General features: G+C 42.4%; 1 protein-coding gene across 2 annotated transcripts in view; it reads right to left on the bottom strand.

The window, feature by feature from the left end:
- The window catches only part of GHR (growth hormone receptor), a 218,400-nt gene that overhangs the window by 14,400 nt on the left and 177,986 nt on the right, over positions 1-26,014 (bottom strand). For both annotated transcript variants that reach the window (XM_048850919.2, XM_048850918.2), the window contains exons 3-5: positions 10,444-10,573; positions 6,581-6,741; positions 5,632-5,810 (exon numbers count right to left, since the gene is read on the bottom strand). In XM_048850919.2, the coding sequence (XP_048706876.1) occupies positions 5,632-5,810; positions 6,581-6,741; positions 10,444-10,573 (470 nt within the window). The remainder of the gene's footprint in view (positions 1-5,631; positions 5,811-6,580; positions 6,742-10,443; positions 10,574-26,014) is intronic.

The following is a 26,014-nucleotide window of genomic DNA, read 5'->3' as shown; positions in this document are numbered from 1 at the left end:
CTTCACACCTTTCAAGAGTCACTTCTTTTGTTTTACCTTCCATTGCTAATCACTACTCTGGCCTTTATTCTTGATCATGGTATCAAGTTAATGATAGATGGCTTAAATGCACAAATTGGCAACAACTCTACTGGCTGCGAAGGAGTCATGAGCATAGCAGCAGAAGGCATCCTAACTGATAATGGTGAATGGCTTTTGAATCTCTGTGGCACAAACACCCTAATGATGGAGGCGGTCTTTTCCAGCAAAAGAGGATTCCCAGGTTCACATGGAGATCACCAGACAACATGTCTGTCAACCAGGTAGATGATGTGTGTATAGCTAAGAGATGGGCATCCTAAGTTCAAAGACAGAAACACACAGCAGATTCCAGATTGCTTGTAGCAACTGATCCAGTGTTTTCTAGGACTGGGCTGATAAAAGTCTGGAAAGCAAATGGTGGAACTGCAAGAAGGCAGTCGAGACAGCACGGGTAGTAGTGGGCCTCCGAAGAGGGCAGAAGAAAGAATCATCCATTACATCTGGAACAAGGGAACTGATTGAGGAGCAGGAAGCTTTGAAGGCAAAAAAGGAACAGTGTAAGATGCAGGCAGAACTTTTAGAAGTGGATGCAAGATATAGAGTAGAAGACAAAGAAATAAATACATTCAGGCAAGATGGAAATGCCAGGATTCAGAAGGCTGCAGAGGCATAAGTAGCACTACAGGGTGCAGACTTCAAGCAACTCTAAAGAACAATGAAAACCTCTCAGGAAGAACCAGACCATCAGGGACAATCATGGACAGAAGCTAGACAATAGAAAGAATATTTCCATTCCATATTAAATTGTCCAGAGCTGACGATCATGCACAGGTTCATGAGAAATACCAATGCTAAGCTAGAAACAGAAGAGGGACCCACAATGCCCGATGAAATTAAAGTTGCTATCAAAGAAAGGCCTTAAACAGGGGAAAGCGCTGACAGAATACAAGCAGGTTTCAGAGTAACAGCTGTGTTAGTCTGTATTCGCAAAAAGAAAAGGAGTATTTGTGGCACCTTAGAGACCAACCAATTTATTTGAGCATAAGCTTTCGTGAGCTACAGCTCACTTCATCGGATGCATACTGTGGAAAGTGTAGTACACCCGCATTTGCTCCAACCCCTCAGACAGAGACAAACACCTACAAGATCTCTATCAAGCATTCTTACAACTACAATACCCACCTGTGGAAGTGAAGAAACAGACTGATAGAGCCAGAAGAGTTTCCAGAAGTCACCTATTACAGGACAGGCCTAACAAAGAAAACAACAGAACGCCACTAGCCGTCATCTTCAGCCCCCAACTAAAACCCCTCCAACGCATTATTAAGGATCTACAACCTATCCTGAAGGATGACCCAACACTCTCACAAATCTTGGGAGACAGGCCAGTCCTTGCCTTCAGACAGCCCCGCAACCTGAAGCAAATACTCACCAGCAACCACATACCACATAACAGAACCACTAACCTAGGAACCTATTTTTGCAACAAAGCCCGTTGCCAACTGTGCCCACATATCTATTCAGGGGACACCATCACAGGGCCTAATAACATCAGTCACACTATCAGAGGCTCGTTCACCTGCACATCCACCAATGTGATATATGCCATCATGTTCCAGCAATGCCCCTCTGCCATGTACATTGGTCAAACTGGACAGTCTCTACGTAAAAGAATAAATGGACACAAATCAGATGTCAAGAATTATAACATTCATAAACCAGTCGGAGAACACTTCAATCTCTCTGGTCACGCGATTACAGACCTGAAAGTTGCAATATTACAACAAAAAAACTTCAAAACCAGACTCCAGCGAGAGACTGTTGAATTGGAATTCATTTGCAAATTGGATACAATTAACTTAAGCTTGAATAGAGACTGGGAGTGGCTGAGTCATTATGTAAGATAACCTATTTCACCTTGTTTTTTCCTACCCCCCCCCCCCCGACGTTCTTGTTAAACCCTGGATTTGTGCTGGAAATGGCCCACTTTGATTATCATACACATTGTAAGGAGAGTGGTCACTTTAGATGGGCAATTGCCAGTGGGAGAGTGGGATGGGGGGAGGTATTTTTTCATGCTTTGTGTTTATAAAAAGATCTTCTACACTTTCCACAGTATGCATCCGATGAAGTGAGCTGTAGCTCAAGAAAGCTTATGCTCAAATAAATTGGTTAGTCTCTAAGGTGCCACAAGAATGCAAGCAGAGATACTAAAGTGAGAGGTGAAAGTCTGACCGAGGAGCTAAGAAAACTAATAAAATATGGGTGAAAAAACAAGTGCCACAAGACTAGAAAGATGGCATTACCATGACATTGCCAAAAAATAAAGGGTGACCCCCACCACGCCCCCATCCAACACCCCCGCTCCCTGTCCCCTGACTGCCCCGACCCCTTTTCACACCGCCCACCCCCTGACAGGCCCCCCGGGACTCCCACGCCTATCAAACCGCCCCCCTGTTCCCCATCCCCTGACTGCCCCCACCCTGAACCTCCGCCCCATCCAACCGCCCCTTGCTCCATGTCCCCTGACTGCCCCCCAAAACCTCCTGCCCCTTATCCAACCCCACTGCTCCCTGCCCCCTTACCATGCCGCTCAGAGCAGCAGGACTGGAAGCCGTGCCACGTGGTGGCGTAGCTGCAGGGGAGTGGGGACAGCAGGGGTGGGGCCAGGGGCTAGCCTCCCCGGCTGGGAGCTCAAGGGCCGGGAGGACGGTCCCATGGGCCGGATGTGGCCCGTAGGCTGTAGTTTGCCCTCCTCTGGATCATACCATGCAATTGTACTCAGCATGCTACTCTACTGAGAAGAGACTTGGCTGATGACTGTGGTTAACAAAAAGTGATAGGAGGCTGCCTACCACAGCTGGCTGAGGGAGAGAGTATAAAGGACATGGAAAAACAAAACAACAAATGTGAAAGCAAGGGAGCCAACAGAGCAGGACATGTGAGTGAATATCAAAGAAAGCAGGCTCAGGTGTTTGGGCCATGTACGCTGTAGGGAAGAGGGGAGGCATGCTAAGCAAGCACTGCATTGGGTACCCAACGGAGGAAAGAGAAAGCGGGGAGGGCCAAGGAAGAACTGGGCAGAAGACAGTGGCAGAGGACATAGAATGTACTGGTGTCAGCGGGGAAGAAGCACTACAACTAGCAAGGGACCGTAATCAGTGGAGGAACTGGACTGCCTGATGTGACAGCAGCACAGATAAGGTCTCTAAAGTAAAGACCTTTTTAGCTTATGAGACTCATGGTCCTTCTGCTTTAATTTAACCCTCCCTTTTCATGATTTTGTAAAACTAGCGTCTGTCACCTGCCCCATACCAAAAAAATCAGCAAGAGAGATGTAAGCTCCTCCCCTGTTGACATCACTTATATTTGCATGCTAAGCACTATATATATTGCTACATAGTCTTGTTTGAAGCCACTACATTACAGCCTCCCAACACAGATAATATTGGAAGGCAAATAACTCAGAACAGAAGCAGCTCAGATTACAGTTTTATAGACAGTGATTAACATGTTCTTTGGGCTTCTGATGCTACTATTCACTGAAAATGGAGTAACGCATGCAGTTTGAAGCTAAAAAGGCATGTGTCCAAACAGAAGACTTCAAGGGCATATAAAAGACAAATCAAATAGTTTTTTTAACATGTATTGGGGAAAATTAAAAATATATATACTAACATCTAGAGGTCTTCAGAAAAAAACAAAGAAGGAAAAATTTTCCAAGGCACAAATAGTAGTTAGGCACCTAAATTGCCATGTATTTGAAAATCTTCCTCAAAAACCTTGCAGGTGATCTTTAAGTTGTTCTTAAAGGGATAATGCAAGGTATATTTTGGTCCAAAATAAAAATGTAATAAAAATAACTGTTTATAAAACCAAGTGACAATAGTTAATATTTCATTTTTTGAAAACTATATAATTCCTTGTAAATTTTTTAACAAGTCTTTTAAAGTCTTTGAAATGTAACATTGCGACATTGTGCTAATGCATGAGAATTTGAACTTAAAACTTAGCAGATCCTGATTATAAAATGAAGTGAAAACTATTACATTTTCACTTTCCGAAATGAGAAAAATGCAAGAAAAGTCTGATTCAAATTTCTTTGAGTTTCAAAAAGCTACGATATTGTTTGTGACAGAAAAGATCAGATTTTTTAAAAAATATTCATTTTAATTTGATAGTATCTTAGAAAAAAGCCAAAGTGATTAAGTTCCATTTGAAACAAAGGGCATTTGCCAAATGGAAAAGGAGGCAGATGGTAAGGATGCAAAATTCCATTTTCATGATTCAAAATGTGCAATGGAAATAAAAGAAAACATAAAATGAATACTAAAAGTATTACAAATGCTCTTTTAAATCAATGCATAATTACAAGAATTTTCCACAGAATTGCATTCAGACGTACATTTAAAATGTAAGCAATTTTAAAGGGTTAACCAAAATGTATAAAACCCAGAAATTTCACAGACTAACCTGAAAATCTGATATCCTGGCATCAAACTAATATTGTTGTGCCAAAAAATAAAAATAACAGATATAACAGAATAACTTTTTTTTTTTTGTAAAACAGCTAAAATTTAGGAAACTAACAGAAGATTATTTTATTACAGGAAAATTTGAGATCACTGATAATAATCTTACTTTACATTTATCCACAAGGATCTCAAAGTCTTTTATTATTATCACGTGAGCCTATTACCACTTCATCCATCACTAAGATATAACTACTTTTGGGGGAGGAATCAGCAGCCATCCTGCACTGACAACTCCACGCAGCAGGACTGAGGAGGAAAAGTGCAGGTTAATTTCTCTAAGTAGACAAAAAAAGTAACTTGTCAAATTAGAATTTGGCCATAATATCAGGATTAAACACTCTTGTGAAACATGGCCCAAAATGTTTACCAACCACACAAGTGATCAGGAGCTTGGTTTTATGTCTTATCTTAAAGGCAGGACTTCCAACAAAAGATTGTGCAATTTAGCACAGCCTTAGAGAGAAGAGCGAAATCTGCTACACCCCCAATACTATCTGGGTTTTCTTTGGAGATCTCCCATTCAAGTGCTGACCAAGCCCAATAGTACTTCACTTATGAGATCTTACAAGATCACAACCAAAGTTGGCCTGCCTACAGGCTGTAGAGAAATATTTATATTGTTTGTTAAAGGCTTAGGGTATGTTATCTCATTTTATTTATTTCCTTTCTTTCATATTAGCAGCATAAATGCTTTAGGGCCAGATTGTGGCTACTGAATCACTGTCCACACCAGGGAGGGAGTATGCTGCATCTGGAGCTTCAAGGAAGAATTCTGGAGAATGCACAATGCAGAGGCACCCAATCATTACCCTTGCAACTAGTGCAGCACACGTTCTCCTCCATGCCTTGCTAGTTACGCTGCCCAGTGTAGACTGCAAGCAGGGCAAAGGCCTACCATCACCCTGCCTCCTTTCAGGTGGCTACTGCTAGTAAGGAGCATTGCCTGTTCTACGCAAAAGGGAGCACTCACTAGTTGCCCCAAGGAGGCACAAATGGGGGAGATTCCTTCCAGAACCAGCCACAAATGAGTTCTTAGTATATTACAATTTTTTATATATAAATGTTTCCTTCATACCTCCCTCCATTTCGTCTCATTTACTTCTTTGTACTGCAGCTCATACTCCAGCGTAATCCATCCCTTCTGAACGTCGGCTGATGGTGGTGGATCCCATCTCACTTGGATGTCTGCATGGATCCCGGTCAGGCTGGTGTTCAGTAGAGTCCAGTTGAGACCGACAGGAGGATCAGGTTGTACTGTTTATTTAAACAGCGTGTTGGAAATAAAACAGTTTTCAGTCTGAAATCACTATTCTTGCTCAACACTGTTCATGATTAAAGAAGTATTTGAACCACACATACAGTAATTCCAGTCTCAACCTACAAATTAATATAAAAATTACTGAAGATTTGATAACAGGTGTTCTATTTTCATTTGAGTCAGACATTTTGCACCTAAATCTCAGAGGGCCCATCACACAGCCCTGATGCTGAAAAAACTCCTGCTGACTTTAAGGATAAAATCCTGGCCTCATTAATGTCAATGGCAAAACTTCTGCTAGCTTTAATAGGGTTAGGATTTCACCCTAAGATTACATAGGAATTTAGGAAAACCAGATATGTATGTTTTAGAATTTTGAAACTCTGGGCCCAAAACTTTCCCTGAACTCCTAACTAACACCATGTTGCTCATAATATTTCATGGATTTATATTATATTTTAAAGCTAATCTGTGCTGAACTGTGCATTTAAAAGAAAAGAAAAGGAAAAAACAAAAACAACCTCCCCTATACCAAACGAATTGAAATCCATGGGAGTTTTCCCCTCTACTGGAACATTTTCCTAGGTTGTACTTTCAAGCTTTATACCATCTACTTTTAAAAGATTATTCTTTACCACAGTGTGAATTTAAATATATAAAACTCCCAAATTAATGAAAAGAAATCATGGTAACCAAGCCAATGTATCTGATTATACGTATCATATTATAAAAATAAAGCAGTATAAAATATATAATGGAAATGTACCTATTTCATCAACACTGAAGCATTTTTCATCTAACACTTCATCTTTATTGATAAGCTTAACACAATAAGTTATCCAAATAGAGGTGTACGATGTGTTGAAATAACAGCTGTTTTCTCCAGCAGTTACATAATCGGGACATTCTTTCCATTCTTCATCATTCCTAGAATTACAACAAAACACATATTACAAGGTGGCTAGTGGCAAGTCACAGCTAGTATAGAAATGGAAATGAGGAATCATGTCTGTATTGATCATGTTTTATAATAAATTACCCAAAGCCACCCGAAGCCATATGTATATGATCATGTGGCTATTTTTATGGACTTTGGTGAAATTCCAAAACAGGCTGTTAGATTATATTGTTATGCTGGAAGGTATTAAACATCTGCTATCAATCGCAGGCCTGGGTAAAGTTGGTGTGTGTACCAAGCACCCTTCATTCAAGCTAAGTGGAAGGAACAATTAAATGTTCCTTTGTGTAGTGAAAGATGAAACAGTAGAAGCCACCACCCAAAACACTGGCCGGCTTCTCCTCCTAACAGAAACCATCCAGCAGACTCCAAATATTGGCTAACAAGTCAGGCAAAGGGGCAATGATATTTCTCTAGCTTCGTTTTCATATGGCAGGTCTGAATAACGCCAGGATTTTCAAAGAAAAATGGCAAAAGTCTTCAGTTAAAACAAAATGAAAAGACTCAGACTAACAAGAGCTTGTCCCCCGAACCATTACATATATTTATAGGTATACAGTGAAGCTGTTTTGGATTTTCTGAGGGAAGAATGGATGCCTCTACATTTCTGATGCATCATGCACTGGGAAAGAATCAGATTTGAATTGTTGAAACCAGTCTGAGGAAACAAGGCAGTTTAAAGTAGTGGTGTGATAGAATACTGAGACCCAGTAGCTGATCCAGCACTCTGATCACTTAAACAATAATTAGCTCCACCCAGAAAGTCCTGATGGAGGAGGAGAAGCTGGGGTTTGGTGAGCTAAGGAGCAAGTTATCGCACGAGTTAGGGATAATTAGTTAGATGTAGTTATATGTGCTGCACAGGGACTGTGATGGGGACTTGGTGGTGGTAATATTAATAAAACTCAGAGGTCTTGACAAGCAAGAGGTGTCCAAGATTGTTTGTGAGGGACCCCAGCATGGGAAAGGAGCCTGCCCTGTCACTGGTTGTTAAAGACTAAATGGCAAATTTAAAAATCAGAACAAAACTGTACAAACACTGGACCTCCTGATTCTTCCTTCTGCCTGCTGAGATAGGTGTAGGGAACAGTAGGAGACAGCTTGCACCTCTCCATTCATAGGGATGCCAGGCGTCACTTGGTCACAGCAGTCCTGAAGACTTCCCTAACTTTTTTCCTGACTTCAAGGTGCACTTGAGAATGGCTAGGGCATAAGGATGCCATGACTATACCTAGGGTGGCCTGGCACATCTCCTGCACCAGGGGCTTCTGTTTGAGCTGGTGTAGAGCCAACCTAATGCCAGGTCTTTGTGTGGTAGGGAGATGCCCTGCACAGACTCTTTCATGGGGATAAGGGGGTTCCAACACTTTGCACAGCCCAGGATGATGATGAGCTTCCCTCTAGATTTTTGCATGTGTGGAAGGTGATAGAATTTCTGCAGTGGTTTGCTGGAGAGCCCTTAATAGTCAGTATCTGAAATCAGTTTCATTTCACCTGAGTAAAGTTGATAAAGGAAGTTTAAAAGCCACTGGAACAGCTAACAGAATTTGAGGAGAAAAATAAAACAGTTGTTCCTTTGCCTTTTATGCTGGATGAGAACTCTGCAGAAGTTCATAATTTTAACAAATTACGCTGCTCAATGAAACTTTTTAGAGGAAGATTATGCCCACCTGAAATGTAAAACAAAGCCAGAGACATGGTTAAAGACATTTATTTTAATTGCACTCACTGATGTCTTTAACTTCATTGTCAAGAGATGTGAAGATACATTTCTTTCTTCACAAAACAGAAAATATATTGTGGAAAACAGTCTTTAATAGTCTGATGTTTGTTGGAAAAATTATAATCGGTTTCTCTGTTCATGTAGCTTGTAATACTTGAAAACAGGGTATATGTGCGCTAGAAACTGACAGACCACTATATCACAGAAATACTTCTAATTAATCTTTTCTCCATTTGATTGCAATTCAGGCTGTAATGGGAGCTGAAACAGACTGGCATGCGGTTACCCAAAATGCAGCCTTAGGTTATACGTTATATGAAAAACTAAAATGTGGCCCACATCTGTCCTTTGCCAGAAAGGGTAGGGTTAGGACAAAAGTAATCAGCTATAGGCTTTTGTTGCTGGTGAAAAACAACAAGCAAGTTGTATTCAGGTATCAAGAAAGATACAAGTACAAGCAAATACTGTGAATGTGTGCTATTTTTTAACATGAAAATTAAGCAAAGCCCTTGGGCTCCTGGCAAGTAGGCACTGAGGCCCTTGATATTGCAAAGTTTGGCCACTCGTAGCTTAAAATAATAACCCTCTACCCAGAAATAATTTAGAATATGCTATCTTTCCATACAAACATACTGCAATGCCCACCAGCAGAGATGGAAGCTATGCACATGTACCAAGAAGAGAACATATCTCCATATGCACAGTCTTTAAGCAGGTTTCAGAGTAGCAGCCGTGTTAGTCTTTATTTGCAAAAAGAAAAGGAGTACTCGTGGCACCTTAGAGACTAACCAATTTATTTGAGCATAAGCTTTCGTGAGCTAAAGCTTATGCTCAAATAAATTGGTTAGTCTCTAAGGTGCCACAAGTACTCCTTTTCTTTTTGAGTCCTTAAGCAGGCATTAGGCAAAACTTCTAGTACCCTGAATTACATTATAAGAATGTGGTCAGAAACTTAAAGGCAAGAAAATTCATGATTAGCAATTCTATTAATCACCTAGTAGCCCAATGATTATGTAATAATCAAATGGCACTGCTACAACATTCCCTGTCACTTGAAGTCTTAAATTTAGATTGGTTATCTTTCTAAAAGATATGCTCTAGCTCAACCAGAAGTTATGGACTTGATGCAGGAGTTACTGCATGAAATCTATGACCTATGCGATACAGGAGGTCAAATTAGGTGAACTCAGTGTTGCCTTCTAATCTATGAACATACAATAAGTGGCATTAAATGCAAATGTGTATAACAACATATCCTAATGACCTCTTTTGCCATTTAGTTCAATTTTTTATTACATCATTCTTGTTTCCAGTAAGAAGATAAAATGTGTGATATGTCCAATTTGTGTGGAATTGTTATATTGAGTTATTAAATGGAACCTACTTAGTCTTTATAGCTCATGCTTTACAGTTGGACACACACAGAGATATCACAATTATCTGATAATCATTTACATTAGATGGAATAGTGGCATCCCTGAGCATTTAGGATTCAAAGGAGTTCAAACTAACAGTTGATTTAGGAAGCTTCTACTAAAGCTTGAACCAGAATTTTAGATGGGCCTGAAGCAGACCCCCAGATGTGAACACAACTCAAACTTGGTAAGGTTCAAAAACGTGGCTTTAGTTTCAAAGCTGTCTGTTAGGTTCATGGGGGAACAAACGAAAACCCCATATCCTAAACCTCTTCCCCAAACTGTGGGGTGTTCAAATTCCAGATTCTGCACCTTGGGCCTATTTCTACTAAGAATGTTTCCTTCGGTGTTTAACCCATTCTTTCCCAATCCATATTAGTCATTGCATTATACCTGACAAATAACAGACATCTTTGGTTTCAAAAACATTTACTTAAACTGTGCCTTCTTAGCCTTTTTTCATGATATGAAATGAACTGCTTTGCATTTTAATGAGTGACTGTTAGGCATTTCAAATTGCATACTCTCTTTACCTTCTCATATACAACAGTTGTACTGTTCCTGGAGTAGTGAGGTTGTAAAAATCCCTATCTGTCCAATGACATGAAAATGTTTCCTGTTCAGGTGATCTGCACTTGATGATTTGTGGCCGTCCCAAAATAACTAATGAAAAATGGGAAGAAAAAGAAAGAAATGAAACAAACATGTAAAACCAGACAAATACCGTGCTGAAATCCTGGGCACCACCTTAACAATCACCATCTTGAGATAAAAAAACCCCACAGCATATTGCTATTATTGTTACCGATAAACATGGATGACTTTGCCCCCCAATTGTTTGTACACACAGCAAGATACACACGAGAGTGTGAGCAGAACACAACTTCAGATCCAAACACCCCTTATATTGTGAGGGTGTTCACCATCCAAACATAAAGTCACATAAACATTTTGCTAGTGATGCAGATCCTGATAATGGGCCAAATCAAAAGCTCTGATCCAACACGGTCAAACTACAGAGTGTTTGAAATAAGATCCAGGGTGAAATTCTGTCCCCTTGAAGTCAATGGGACTTTTGTTATTAACGTCAATGAGGCCTGGATATTACCCCCAGACTCTCCTACTTGCATCCAGTGAGCCTCATTCACTACACAACCCTGCCTGATTTACTATCCAGCCTGGACACTGAATAGGGTAGGTAATAACAGCCACTAAAGCAAGATGAAATAGGAATGTGGTAACAACAGTCACTAAAGCAAGATGAAATATTTTCAAGGAATAGTAAATCCTTTTGACCTAAACAAATATTTGTTTTCTTGTTTTTTGGTCTGGTGAGAAAAAACTAAAAACAATTCAGGTTTGCTTCCAATACAATAATTTTATTTGTTTTTTATTTTTGGTTCAGCCAGTGAACCAGAAAAATAAATTATTCACTCAGTTCTATCTGTGATCATGGAAATAGAGATTATAGTAATGCATATACACGACAGGGCTGAGTGGAGTAATAACTTACAAAAGCAACCTCTTTCATCTCCTAACTTTATTTTTATTTATTTTATTTGTTTATGTTTATTTCAAGACTATTTTTGAATAAGTTGATCCTTCAACGGCCTCAAGAGTTTTTAGGCATGAAAGAGATTTCCCTACAATACATATGTGCTCAGTTTCCTGATTTGTAATTTATGACTTTGTTTTTTACAATCAGTGCCAACGTTTGTAATACGGATTTTTCTAGCTGATCGCTTCTAGCCGCTGTGTCAAGTTTCCAGGCTCCACAAGAGCAAGTCTTAGTGATCACAGGAAAGGTTGTGAACTTGACTTACATAATGCTTGGCACTCTTTGAGCAAGTCTCCTTTACTTCCCACTAAAAAACAGTTATCAACATGTAACAGAGCCCTGCATGAGCTCTGTCTCCTGAACATACTGTACCAAAATGAGATACACAATAGCTAAATTAATTTAGACAAAGTGAGCAGGTTTAGGCTACTGAAGGTAAAGGTTAAAGACATTAATCTGGGAATCTCTCAAGATGAGATTTAAAACAGACTAAAATAGCAAAACAAAACACTGAGTGTGTATTCTTGTTTTCTTACTTGACCATATCAGCTAAAGTATAAAAGATGCAGTCAGCAAAAATGTTCACTCTGTGCACTTTAATGGATATTAGACTAGTTAGTAATCTCAAACTTGCTAAATATTCAGGCCCAACAGCAGAAGGTATTATGAAGTAGGGAACGCTCCAGTGACTCTGTGGCTTCCATTATAACCAAGCCCATCTGGTAAAAAATTCCTAGTCTCTGCCTTGGGGATCAGCACAATGTACAACTACTATAGTCATGATACAAAAGCCAAACAAACTCTTCAGATCCTGCTGTTTATTTTGTTATGACCACATATTAGCTATGGTCTGAGCTCTGGCTCAGTTGGAAGTAGCTGCTCCAATACAGTAGCAAAACCAGTGCATTTTATGGAAATAATTGAGAATGCAAGCACGTCACCTAACTCTTGTGATTATCTAGCTTGATGTTCTTTCCCATATAGCTCAGTTTCAACCGCAAATATGGTTTAGCCACTCAAAAACAGTATATTACTGTAACTACAGACTAATGGAAACAGTATGTGTAGCCAGCCCTTTAAACAAAAAGCTATGTAAATTAAAATAGAGGGAAATCAATCCACAAAGGACTGAGCCCTGACAGAATACTGAAGCCTAAATTTCATTAAGTCTGTAAATTTCAGTCTGTAAATGAAATGTGGTACATCCAAAAGTAGGCCACTTACAGCTTGATTCATGGCAGAACTCCCACTGACACCAGTGTGCTAATATTACTTTGATAACAATGATGGTATACTGCTCTGGATCAAGGGCACTGTGTGGATCCTTGCACTGAAGGATTGTGAAGGCAGGTCTACTGTTCATTCCCCTTCAAATAGTGCTGGGATAAACTTTGTCTTTCAATCTGAAACTCTCAATTTCTTCTTGTAATAAACTGACAGTCATTGGTGAGCATCTTGGTAACTACAACAGTAGCATGACGCTTTTCCCTTGCAACTAACAATCAGTTATTTATGTCCTCTTCAAAGGCTTGAGAAGCTCTGAGTGTTGTGGGTTGCCCTGCTAATCTATTTAATGTAGCCTTCTCAAGATCATCTGGTTGTATTGTACCAAAGTGTATGCTGTCCTTGATGCTGTCCTTGTAGCGCTTTCTGGGACGGCCTTGATTCCGATGACCTTGTGCCAATTCTCCATAGAAAATTTTTATGGGAAGTCGATCTTCAGGAATCCTAATGACGTGTCCAACCCAGCATAGTTGGGCTTTAATTAGCCTGGCCTCGATGCTTATGGCATTTGACTTTTGGAGAAGCTCCAGGTTGGTAATTTTGTTCTGCCAACAGATGCCCATGCTGGTGTGCAGAGACTGCATATGGAAGTTTGATATGTTTGAAGCTGTTTGAAGTTTGAAGCTGTTTGATATGCCATTTGTATGGTGTCCAGGTCTCACAGCCATAGAGGAGAGATGTGAGCACAAAAGCATGTTCCCTACTAGATGGGATCAAAACTATTCAGTTGTTTGTCACAGGTCCTAAACTGCTAACACAGAGAGGAGATTATCCTTTAGCTCAAGTGTCAGGGTCCTGTGTTTTTTGAGCAACAGGATCTGAGGTCTTTCCCCACTTTCACCATGAAATTTCAAGTGGCCATGGATTTGTTATGTTAATATATTTGTGTAGTGATGTATTAGAGGCAGGTAGGGAACAAACTGATCTCCACCCCCTAACCTAACTACTGCTCCAAAAAAAAGTAAAAATCAAAAGTATAAATTCTTAGCCTGGGTTTCAGCCAACAAGCCTTATGTACTGAACACTAAGAGAGGGCTTTATCCTGTACCCAGTAAATTCAATGGCTAAACTCCCATTCACATCCAATGGGAGATGGATAAAATCCCTAGCATTTCCTAGTTTAGTTTCTCCTACGGCAGATCTGATGAACAAGCAAATACTTTGATTACAAAAGAAAGCAGATGTTTCTGAACTAGATGAGATTAAAAAGCTCTTCTTTATTTAATACAGGGTTCTGGTAGATGAAAACGTAATGTAATGTAATGATGCAAATGATATACAGAATCAAGCTACCTGACCATAACAGATGCAGAAGGCCATATTCTCTCTTAAAAACAAAAACTTCTGGTTGTCTATTTAAAAGGTTTTTATAAATTACAAAGACAAGTGATAATGCAGAACAAATCAAAAACAGAACACACACATAAGAAACGATGGACAACATGTTCTAAAAAATAAAGTGGCCTTAGGAAAAGATATTTTATGCAACAGGAAGTACTACTTTCATTTAAGAAATTCTCAAATTGATCACAACGTAGAATTAGGGGAGCTTAATGGAGAAATATGGAGGAGAAAGTAAAGGAAACAACTAAGTGGGAAATAGACATTAGGAGCTGAGAGACTATTTATTGTAGTTGGGAGTTCATATAATGAAACTGAATGCTCAATCTGAACTTACCCCTATCCCCTAAGGTCAATCAGTTTGGTGTTTATTTTAATGGAAGTAGGATGATGTCTACTATGCTGGATATCAAGAGAACATGTTCTGAGATTCTAACTCAGTGACTCTTTCAAGATACACAGAGAAATGAACAGCGCTGGCTATCAATAAAGGCAACTTCAAATATACACAGCCTTGTGCTAATAAACTAATAAGCATCAAATATGGGGAAACTGGAATTTTCTCTCCAGATGTGGTAAACAGATACAATAACACTAGCAAAGTAGGCCACTTTCTAGTCTATCACTAACTAGGCTCCAGGTAGAACCCTTGCATGAATGGATAGCAGTAAGGTTCTGGGTCAACTCCCCTCCTCCATTTGGGAAATGGTAGAACTTTTTTCATGAATGTAAATCAGCAATGGAAGAGATCCCTTTGCATGACAATGCCTGGAAGAAAGAAAGTAGAATGTTCCTGTATCTGAAAAATTAAAGGTTTTATTGCTGAGGCTTGGTCTACACCACAGAGTTAGGTCGATGTAAGGCAACTTACGTTGACCTAACTCTGTAAGTGTCTACACTACAATGTTGCTCCTCCTGCTCCTGTAAATCACTTACTACACGACCTTATAAATCTCTGTGAGAGGCGTAGTGCTTAGGTCAGTGTAGTTAGGGCGATCACTTCATTGCTTACGTTGACAGTGGGCTGTGAGTCCCAGGGTGGAGTGGGGGACGCTCTGGCTGTGAGCCCTGAGGGGGCTGACAGCTTGGGCTATAGGTCCCAGGGTGGGGCTCCAGCTGCCAGTGCCTCACAATGCCCCACACAGTTAAATCAATGGAAGCACTCCTGGTGAGGATGCACACCACCTACAGAGAGGGCGTAGTGTGGACATGAACCACTGCAGTAATTACTGCGGTGGCTGTACATTGACTTAACTTAGGCCGACTTAATTGTGTAGTGTAGACAAGGCCTAAGATGGTTGGAGGAAAGGGCCGAAGAGGAGAACATTCCCAGCACCAATTTGCTGCCAACACTTAGGATATCAGAATGGCCTTTTTACAAGGTTTCATTGGTCATTTTTGCCTCAGTGGCACAGAAGCTCTTGGCTACTACATAGCTGCAGATATACAGAAACAGAGTTAGACCAACTCTATAGTATGGCAGTATAATGTGGGTACTGAGGAACACTGAAGAGCAGTGGATTGAAGTTTTCAATTTGTAGCCTATAGGTATAGTTATTTGCCAGGTAAGACATATGAATAAGTTAAGGCAGTAAAGCAATGAGCCCTACACACCTCAGGCCTGTAAGATAACAGTTTATCTAAACAAGGCATAAGGCCCAAAGCCTTACACGTGCAGTTAACCAGGAGTAACCTTGGATCATAAGCTATCACAAGACAGAGTGCTGTAATGACTAAACTGTTGACAGGTAACCACAAGATGCTAATTTATACCAGTTTGGCATATTTTAAGTTAGGAATATCAGCAGATGTCCCACCACAAGAATACCAAGGTAACGAATTGACATACATGCTAATAAACTTGAGGTAATAAACCAGCCAATTAGCCTATGGGAGAAGAGCACCCCAACATTAGTAAGGTGAGGAAATACAAATAAGGAAAAGGGAATGAAATCCCTATTGATTATGCATTAGTAAGGCTAAGATTTTGTCATGGTTATTTTTAGTAAAAGTCATGGAAAGGTCAAAAGCAATAAACAAAAATTCATGGAAGCCGCAGCAGCAAAAGTCTCAGACAGGTCACTGCTTCCGTGAATTTCTGTTTATTGCTTGTGACCTGTCTGTGACTTTTGCTGCTGCGACTCTATGGTTTCCCCTGCCACTGTGGTGGCTGGGAGCTGTGGAGTTCCTCTTCTGCCCACGGCAGCTGGAAGCTGCAGGGTGACCATATTTCCCAAGGAGAAAACAGGACACCCCCAGCCGCTTGCCTGAGGCGTCCCACACCCCCTTTGTGAGGCTGTCGCCCGTCACTGAAACCCTGAGGAGGGCCCCCTCAGGAATTTGTCACCTGTTGCTAGAACCTTGTCGAGGGGCCCCTGTTGCTGCTGTCCCCAGAACCCTGCCATGGTCCCGCTGGGCTGCCAGCTCCAGAGTCCTGCAGCCCCTGGGGCTGAAGCAGAGAATGTCACAGAGGTCTCTGGAAGTCACGGATTCCGTGACTTCCACGACCTCCATGACATAAAAGTAGCCTTATGCATTAGGCATAGTAGTATCAGTGTAACACATTATAAAAGTTGTCTCCTAGCTTGTGTTCTCTGGGAGCCGTAACTCTTGGGAGATGCCACAATGACAACCACTGATGATGATGAGGACGACGAATATTTTGGTTCTTTTTGCAAGGGATGGTGTGAGTATACAGATGCTCAGACACATGCCACATCCTGTGTTATCTCTACCTACCTTGTTGTGTAGGAGTGTTTGTAACTTTGCTAACTGTGTTAATAAAACTGTTACAAACACAGAGGGTTTACCCCTGCACATTGGGGTTCCCAACTGAACAATAATTTTAATATACTCAGCCTGATTTTTGAACAAGAACCTACCAAATCTCAGACTGTTAATGGGGAATTCTTAAGTAATCATTTTAATTAATATACAATCAACAGATCAGCTACAAGTTCTCATTGTCTTTATTTGCTGCTCGATATTAAATGGCAGGACACAATCAGCAATGAGGATATTTGTAGCTGAATCCAGAAACCACCTCCATCAGCACTAGTTCAGTTTCGGGAACTTTTTTAGCATGGACATGTTATTAGGATGGAAGACCAATGAATTATGATGCTTAGCAGCATTCCTTAGTAAACATGTGGCTGGCAATCACATGGCAAAAAAGCTTCAGTGATGTAATAAAATCTCCAATGAAGGACAAACTGAATATCCAGCTAGATCACCTAAAGAACCCAGCTTGAGATCAATCCAGGTTGAACTCAATCTACATGGAGGTTACTTCCCTTTGGGATTTGCCTTGGCGATGATGAAGCACAGATCAGTTTGCTTGAGTAACAAGTATTCTCTAAATGTTGTAGTAGGATTACGTAAATTGTCAACAAATATTGTTGGTTTCAACTCTCTAGGTTGTCAAAGGGATTTTTAATACTTTCTCAATATAGTCTAGTTAATTAAGTTAAAAAGAAAAAAACTCTATTGATACAGAGGAGCCAGCTGAGGTGGTTCAGGCACCTGATAAGGATGCCCCCTGGGAGGTTTCCTTTGGAACTCTACCAGGCACATCCCACTGGGAGGAGGCTGACCCAGGACACGCTGGAGGGATTATATCTCCCAGCTGGCCTGGGAACGCTGGGGAATGCCCCAGGAGGAGCTGGAACCTTTTGTGAAAGAAAGGGAGGTGTGGTCCTCCCTACTCTCCATGCTGCCGCTGCGACCCTCACCAGGAAAAGCAGAATAAAGGAAAAAGAGACGAAGAAGAAAAAATCCTATACAGGAACTTAATAGTGGGAAATGAGGCAGTAATGGACAATCATTTCCTCTCTTAGGGCCAAATCCTCCCGTGCCCAGAACACAGGACATGAGTCCTCAGTTTTCCCTGCCAATGCGACCTCACACATGGTGCATGGGAGGTCACACTGCACAGAGGACACCATTTGGCAGAGCATGCCGCCCCGCTCCTGCTGTTGTGAACTTGCATGCACCGAGTGTGCAAGGTCATGCTGGCAGGAGTAGAACTGTACACTCTATAAAATGGCTTCCTCCATGGGTGATACCAGACAAAACCACGCCCGGTTTTACATAAGTACCGGACAGAGGACAAACCAGAGAAAAACAGGACTGTCCAGCTTAAAATCAGACAAATGTACTGCTTACCCATAACTCATCCACCTGCACAGAGCCCAAGTAGCGGGGCGGAAAGAATCTACTGTCTAAGGATATGTTTACACTACAGATGGTACAGCAGCACAGCTATGGTGCTGCAGCTGTAGCATTGGAGTGTAGAGACTTGCTATAGAGACAGAAGGGGTTTTTCCGTCTCTGTACTTAATCCAGCCCCTCAAAAAGTAGTAACTGGGTCATCGGAAGAAGTCTTCTGTCAAACTAGTGGTTTCTGTAGCAGGACTCAGGTTGGCTGAACTACCTCTTTCAGGGGTGTGACGTACCTAGGTTGACCTACATTTTAGGTGTAGATCAGGCCTGAGTTAGATTAGTGGGAGCCACTCTGCAGCAAATACAGCAGCTACTGAGCACCTGCTGCCCTTGGGCAATCATTCCCATACCCTTGGCCCAACAGAAAGCCCCACAGAGCAGGGATGTGGAGGCACCCCTAGGGAGCTGGGCCCTGTGACATATTCTCTCCAAATCTCTCCCTGCCTTTCCCCTCAGTGTGCAGAGGAACCACACCACTCAGGGTAGGCAAACAGTATCCTCCAGTGGCCTCAGAAGACCAGTTAGGATTTGTCCCTTAGAAAACCAGCCTGCAGACATAAACACCACTGGCACAATTGACTGCATTAGTAAGTACAGCAAGAGTTTGTACTTCTCTCATTTACAAAACAATAAGGGTAACTAATAAGTTTCCAATTATTTCCCAATTTATCTGAGTGACTCAGCTTGCAATTATGTTTCGGGGAGTGATGGGGAAACAGATGCTTGTGCCTTTTTATTATCTAAAATGGAATCCTTTCTTGTGAAAAAAACTAGCAGTACATTTATGTATTGCACACAATTAGTGTAGTCAATCAACATTAGGATGATGTTTTCAGTAGGATGTGGTTAGAGCTGTACTCTCATCAGAAGGATAAATAAGGAGAGTGCAGCGTAGGTGGTAAATGAATACCACACATGATTGACTACGCTCTTCAACAGCAAGCAATGCTCCTGGAAGAGCGTAATTGCTATAAATTCTGTGTCTACTCCAAAATGCCCATTTGTAAGATCTCCATGAACAGAAAACAGGTCTCAGAAAAATCAAGACTAAATACTCTTGGATTTTATGTTTAACTCTATGCCCAGGAGGGAGAAGGGGATCTTTCCTCTGACCTGACAACCTCACTCTAAGGAATTCCACCATGATTTCAACAATTTCCATCCCACCACCAACCTCAGCCTGGTCCAGTCCACACAAGAGATCCACTTCCTGGACACTACAGTGCTAATAAACAATGGTCACATAAACACTACCCTATACCGGAAACCTACTGACCGCTATTCCTACCTGCATGCCTCCAGCTTTCACCCTGACCACACCACACGATCCATCGTCTACAGCCAAGCTCTGCGATACAACCGCATTTGCTCCAACCCCTCAGACAGAGACAAACACCTACAAGATCTCTGTCAAGCTTTCTTACAACTACAATACTCACCTGTGGAAGTAAAGAAACAGATTGATAGAGCCAGAAGAGTTCCCAGAAGTTACCTACTACAGGACAGGCCTAACAAAGAAAATAACAGAACGCCACTAGCCGTCACCTTCAGCTCCCAACTAAAACCCCTCCAACGCATTATTAAGGATCTACAACCTATCCTAAAGGATGACCCAACACTCTCACAAATCTTGGGAGACAGGCCAGTCCTTGCCTACAGACAGCCCCGCAACCTGAAGCAAATACTCACCAACGACCACATACCACACAACAGAACCACTAACCCAGGAACTTATCCTTGCAACAAAGCCCGTTGCCAATTGTGCCCACATATCTATTCAGGGGACACCATCACAGGGCCTAATAACATCAGCCACACTATCAGAGGCTCGTTCACCTGCACATCCACCAATGTGATATATGCCATCATGTGCCAGCAATGCCCCTCTGCCATGTACATTGGTCAAACTGGACAGTCTCTACGTAAAAGAATAAATGGACACAAATCAGATGTCAAGAATTATAACATTCATAAACCAGTCGGAGAACACTTCAATCTCTCTGGTCACGCAATCACAGACATGAAGGTCGCTATCTTAAAACAAAAAAACTTCAAATCCAGACTCTAGCGAGAAACTGCTGAATTGGAATTCATTTGCAAATTGGATACTATTAATTTAGGCTTAAATAGAGACTGGGAGTGGCTAAGTCATTATGCAAGGTAGCCTATTTCCCCTTGTTTTTTCCTACCCCCCCCCCCCCAGATGTTCTGGTTTAACTTGGATTTAAACTTGGAGAGTGGTCAGTTTGGATGAGCTATTACCAGCAGGAGAGTGAGTTTGTGGTTTTTGGGAGGGGGGTGAGGGGGTGAGAGAACCTGGATTTGTGCAGGAAATGGCCCAACTTGATTATCATGCACATTTTGTAAAGAGTTGTCACTTTGGATGGGCTATCACCAGCAGGAGAGTGAATTTGTGTGGGGGGGTGGAGGGTGAGAAAACCTGGATTTGTGCTGGAAATGGCCCAACCTGATGATCACTTTAGATAAGCTATTACCAGCAGGACAGTGGGGTGGGAGGAGGTATTGTTTCATATTCTCTGTGTGTATATAATGTCTGCTGCAGTTTCCACGGTATGCATCCGATGAAGTGAGCTGTAGCTCACGAAAGCTCATGCTCAAATAAATTGGTTAGTCTCTAAGGTGCCACAAGTACTCCTTTTCTTTTCACTCTAAATTGTTTTTCTTTTACCATTAAGCACATTTTTACCTTCATGGATCATGGCCTAAATGGCTCCTCTGTGATGTTTCCCTTTCAAGTATGAGACTTGCAGTCTAAAATTGTTACCCTGAATGCTTGTTTATGGGTCAAATTCAGGCCCTCAGCACTGTTGAGACACAGAGGAACGTAAATGCAGCAAAGTAGCATTACTGTGTGCTGACAGTCAGACTAGCTGCTGCTTCCTGTGAAATCATCTGCGTAAACACGGGGCAGCTCTTTCAGGGGACATAGGCACTAGACAACAAGGACCTGATCCCAGGCCTCAATGACATATCATGCCGTGCAGGACCTGAGTGATTTGGGGACATGTCCTCTTTTACAGTGTGATCATCACCATGGTACTTGGTAATTTTGAGCATATTTATGTGCAGCCATAGGAATGAATATGCACTCTTTGCTACAGTGAAGTCGTCCCACCCCAGCACAAGTACCTTTCTAGAAGAGGACAGAAGGTTAGTAGGCCGAGCATTAAGTATTTAGGCTGTAGAGTTTTATATGCCTTCATGATATCCTTTAAGTTATAATGTCCACCCCTTTTCCTCAGCAGAACTTCATTGCCACAACTTTTTTCTGGACAGGGCTCCCTCTAATCTGTAGCTGCACTAACAGAACTTGTCTAAAAAATGTATTGCCCTCACTATCTCCACTTTTCTTTATTATTTAACATACTGTGTTATGGTTACATATTTATTTATTGGTAAGATTATTTTCCTGGAATCAGTTGCCTGCTGAGGACCTGAATTTTTAGTTAGGGATTAACTGTCCTATATTCTAATGATTTGAAACTGTAAGGATTCTGCACTATACTGATGTTATCACTTAGTATAAAAAAGTGTATGGGGGAAAAATAAATCTGCATATCATTCATTATGAAGAGAAATAACACATTTATTCAAAAGATAAATACTCCATGTTGAATACAAAAAGTATGGCAAATTAATTAATTAAATCAGTCAGTATCACAAGCCCTACTCTATTTTCTTCCATTTAGTATTTAAATAAACATTGAGTGCTATAAAAATAATAATAAATGTCATTTTCCCTTCCAATGTAAGTTACCTTTAGGAAGAGGAACTCAGCAGAACCAATATAACCAGTCAGGGCTTTCAACATTTGTGCAACTTGTGCTAACATACTGTCCTATTTTTAAATTTTTATTTCTTATTGCACTTGAATGTGGTAGGTGGTACACAGAGCAGCAGCCACTGGTGAACTGTGTGGCATGTGGGCATAGCCTATAAAACAAATCATGCCCACTTGTCCCCATGGACTACCATCCACACCCACCTCCAAACATGGCAAACGGGAGGACGGGCCCTAGGAAGGTTACCCTCCCATGCTGTCTAGGGCCCTTACTTACCCTGGCCAGTCCCGGGCCTGGACTCTTCCCAGGATGGTGGTGGTCCTCCTCTTTTTCCTCTGTTATGTTCTCTCTCTCCACTGCCTCATCCCCTGCAGACTGCGCAGTGAAGGTCTGATAGGAGGCAAATTGTGGCTATTTTGGGTGGGGTTTGGAGCACCACATTCACTGCCCAAGTCACAAGCTGTGGTGACTGCAGAGTGCTCTAAAGCGTTGTATTCCAACTGCACTGCGTAGACCAGGGGTGGGCAAACTATGGCGCAGGGGCCACATCCGGCCCTCCAGATGTTTTAATCTGGCCCTTGAGCTCCCGCTGGGGAGCGGGGTCCGGGGCTTGCCCCACTCCAGCACTCCAGCCAGGGAGCGGGCCCAGGGGCTTGCCTCACTCCGTGTGGCTCCCGGAAGCAGCAGCATGTCCCCCGTCCAGCTCCTACATGTAGGGGCAGCAAGGGGGCTTTGCACGCTGCCCCCGCCCCAAGCGCCTGCGGACAGGGCAGCATGCAGAGCCGCCTGACTGCGCCTCCACATAGGAGCTGGAGGGGGAACATGCTGCTGCTTCTGGGAGCTGCTTGAGGTAAGCGCCGCCCCTGAGCTTGCACCCCTGACTCCCTCCGGTGCCCCAACCCTCTGACCCAACCCTGATCCCCCTCCCACCCTCCAAACCCCTTGGTCCCAGCCCGGAGCGCCCTCCTGCACCCCCAGCCCCTCATCCCCAGCCCCACCCCAGAGCCGGCACCCCCAGCTGGAGCCCTCACACCCCGTGCATCTCAACCCCCTACCCTAGCCCGGAGCCCCTTCCTGCATCCTGAATTCCTCATTTCTGACCCCTCCCCAGAGCCCGCACCCCAAACCCCAATTTCGTGAGCATTCATGGCCCGCCATACAATTTTCATACCCAGATGTGGCCCTCAGGCCAAAAAGTTTGCCCACCCCTTGTGTAGACCCTGCTAGCATGCTCTAAAAGATACCCTGAACACATTAATGTAGTCAAGCCTGTGGCTTGGGCGGTGAATCCCAGCATCTAAAATCACACTCAGAATTGGCATGGGTTTCCTTCTGTCAGCAGTCTGTGCACGAGCCAGAAAGGGGTGATGAAGAGCACCTTGCTACTATACAAATCGCAAACCCAACAAATCTATAGCAGCCCCCTCCATGCATGTTTTATTTTGGGGGGTGGGGCAGTGCCCCTACGCCCTCTGTATTTGAGCCTCCACTGGCATAGAGATAAATAGAATCACATTTTCTGCCCCAAACAGCTTTTAATCTGAATTCAGATTCATAATGAGAGGGTCACAAACAAACTTAAAAGTCAGGGACACGGGGAGGTAGGACCAAAGTGTTGTAGTTTAGCCTAGTCCTGTTCTCTGAACAACACCAGTGTGTTGTGATGGGAACAAGCCATTGAATCCCATATGGTTCCAAGCCTCCTCAGTCTGGGTAGTGACTGGTTACCATTCCTAGCTCTGGGTCTGTCAGGTGTATTCCCAGATGAAGACCCTGTGTCTGACACCCTTCTTGGGCAGTGGGACCTCACAGTCCAGTTGCCTTGACTCCAGAACCAATGCCATAACCCCTGTCACTTATGCACAATGCATCCCAAGTGGCTGTGGGAGCCCTGTTTTTTCTAGCTACACCCTTAAGGGACAACATGACAATACAGCAAGGAAGTGCAGGCTTAGCAAAGGAATTTCTTAACCACAAGCACTTTTACTCTTAAAACCAACTCCTGAATGTAACCCCCCTGAGTGTGTCCCAACCACCTATGTGAGTCCAGAGTTTGTCCTTTAGACCAGGCAGCTCTTCCTGCCTACTTGGTCTGGTATTCAAGCAGGGGAATGGCTCCCTTTGGTTAGAGAGCATTCCTCTTTTAAAACAGCTCCTGACATTTCCCTACCCCCGTTTTTCTGCTGGGGACTTCCCAGGCTCCAACCTCCAGATTAGCTTCTGGGAGAGTTGTTCAAAATCAATGGCTCATCTGGTAGCAACTCATTGTTTCACTAGGGGAACTTTTCAGACAGTCTTTCTACTAAGTGTCAAGTTCCTGCTACAAAATGATTGCTCTGAGCCACGCTACAGGTTACTTTAAAAATGGAGGTTGAAATACAACGTGGCGTACACAAAACCAAAATGGAATTCACATGTTGACAGGCATATCCCCCAAACCATCACACAAGGTTATAATAGTAAAGTCACCCAGTTACTTTGCCAGGCATGTTCAAATCCTGATGGTTCAGCTAAATTTGATTTTTAAGTTTCCCCTCTTGATTAACAATAATTCTTTTCCTATAGGCAAAAAGGCAGAAGAGAACTGAATGAGGAGAAGGGAGGTATCTTGGTTACCAGGCTTGGAAATGGCATTCCACACAGAGGGGGCAGCACAGAAGGAGGTGGGAATGAGGAAAGCTTCGCTGACAGAGTGGAAGAGACTGAGTGAAAGCACAAGGAGACACAGACTGGGGCTGGGTACACAGGGCCTTGAACAAGGCCCGGGAGATTGAATTCAAAGCCTAGATTTCTCTGTGCTGGACATTAGCAAACCGTCTCCCTGCAACCTGCTCACATGTTCCATATGCCCATAGACAATGGGGCAAAAGAAAGCCCAAAGTGCTTCATATCCCACTCTTTGAGGCACTTGTGGATGTGTCACACCTTGGACCGAATGGTATGCTAAACAGCAAGGGCACAGTTCATCAGGATTGAGCAAATATTGCACTAGGTCCTGGAATAGAAGCAGCTAGACCCCCTGAGTTCCTTTAACGAAGGGAGAGGATGGTGGCCAGATGCCCCTTGTGACCCAATGTGGGTCAGGTGGATATATACACTTAACCTGACTCACTCCAACAACTGCAAGAACCCTCTTACGTGTAACTGCCCTCCTTCCCATGTGACAAAGGGAAGTCTTTGGCATTAGAAATCGGTCAACCTAGTCTTGGATAGAAAGAGACAATCACCAAAAAGTCAGAAAAGAATTCTGCTGATGACATTTAATACTATCCTGACTGGTCAGCACAGTAGCTGGGCAAGGATGCAATACCTGTGTAGCTACTCTAAATGGCAGCAAATATTTACACATTAGTGTCCTAAGTTTAACTAAAAGAGTAACACAGAAGTGTATATGAAGAGAACACCACTTGGGGAATGCACTACCAAGGGAAAGTTAAGGTGTGGGGAATACAAAACACACAGTGGGAGTGGATTGAGGGGAACAGACAACATGGAACTAGAAGGGAAGAGGAATTAAAATGAACAAAGAAATATTAGGAAAAATAAAACAAAACGGGAGGTGGATAGAAAATGGGAGGGAAAGCATGAGAGAACATAAATAAGATGATTGGAGTTGGAAGATAAGACGGAAGATGGAAGGAACATAGAAAGGACAACTGTGCAACCCAGGAGAGATCCCAAAACAGTTAAAGAAAAATATAAATAGTTTTATTTACCAAGCAGCCCTCACTGAAGCCCTGCCTAATGATACAGAAACAGCACAAAAAGTCTAGTAGAAAACATCCCCTTAGAATCAAGTGAGATTGTCAAAATGCAAGAAAAAGGGGGGTTAACCTGGAGTTATACATGAGCCCAACAGTGGTCAAAAGAAAAGCAGATTTAACTGAAAACATTTTT

Source organism: Caretta caretta, chromosome 5 (assembly GCF_965140235.1).
Source record: "Caretta caretta isolate rCarCar2 chromosome 5, rCarCar1.hap1, whole genome shotgun sequence".
NCBI classification, from domain to species: domain Eukaryota; kingdom Metazoa; phylum Chordata; order Testudines; family Cheloniidae; genus Caretta; species Caretta caretta.
The sequence above is the reverse complement of the archived record's forward strand: the minus strand, read 5'-3'. Positions and strand labels throughout refer to the sequence as shown.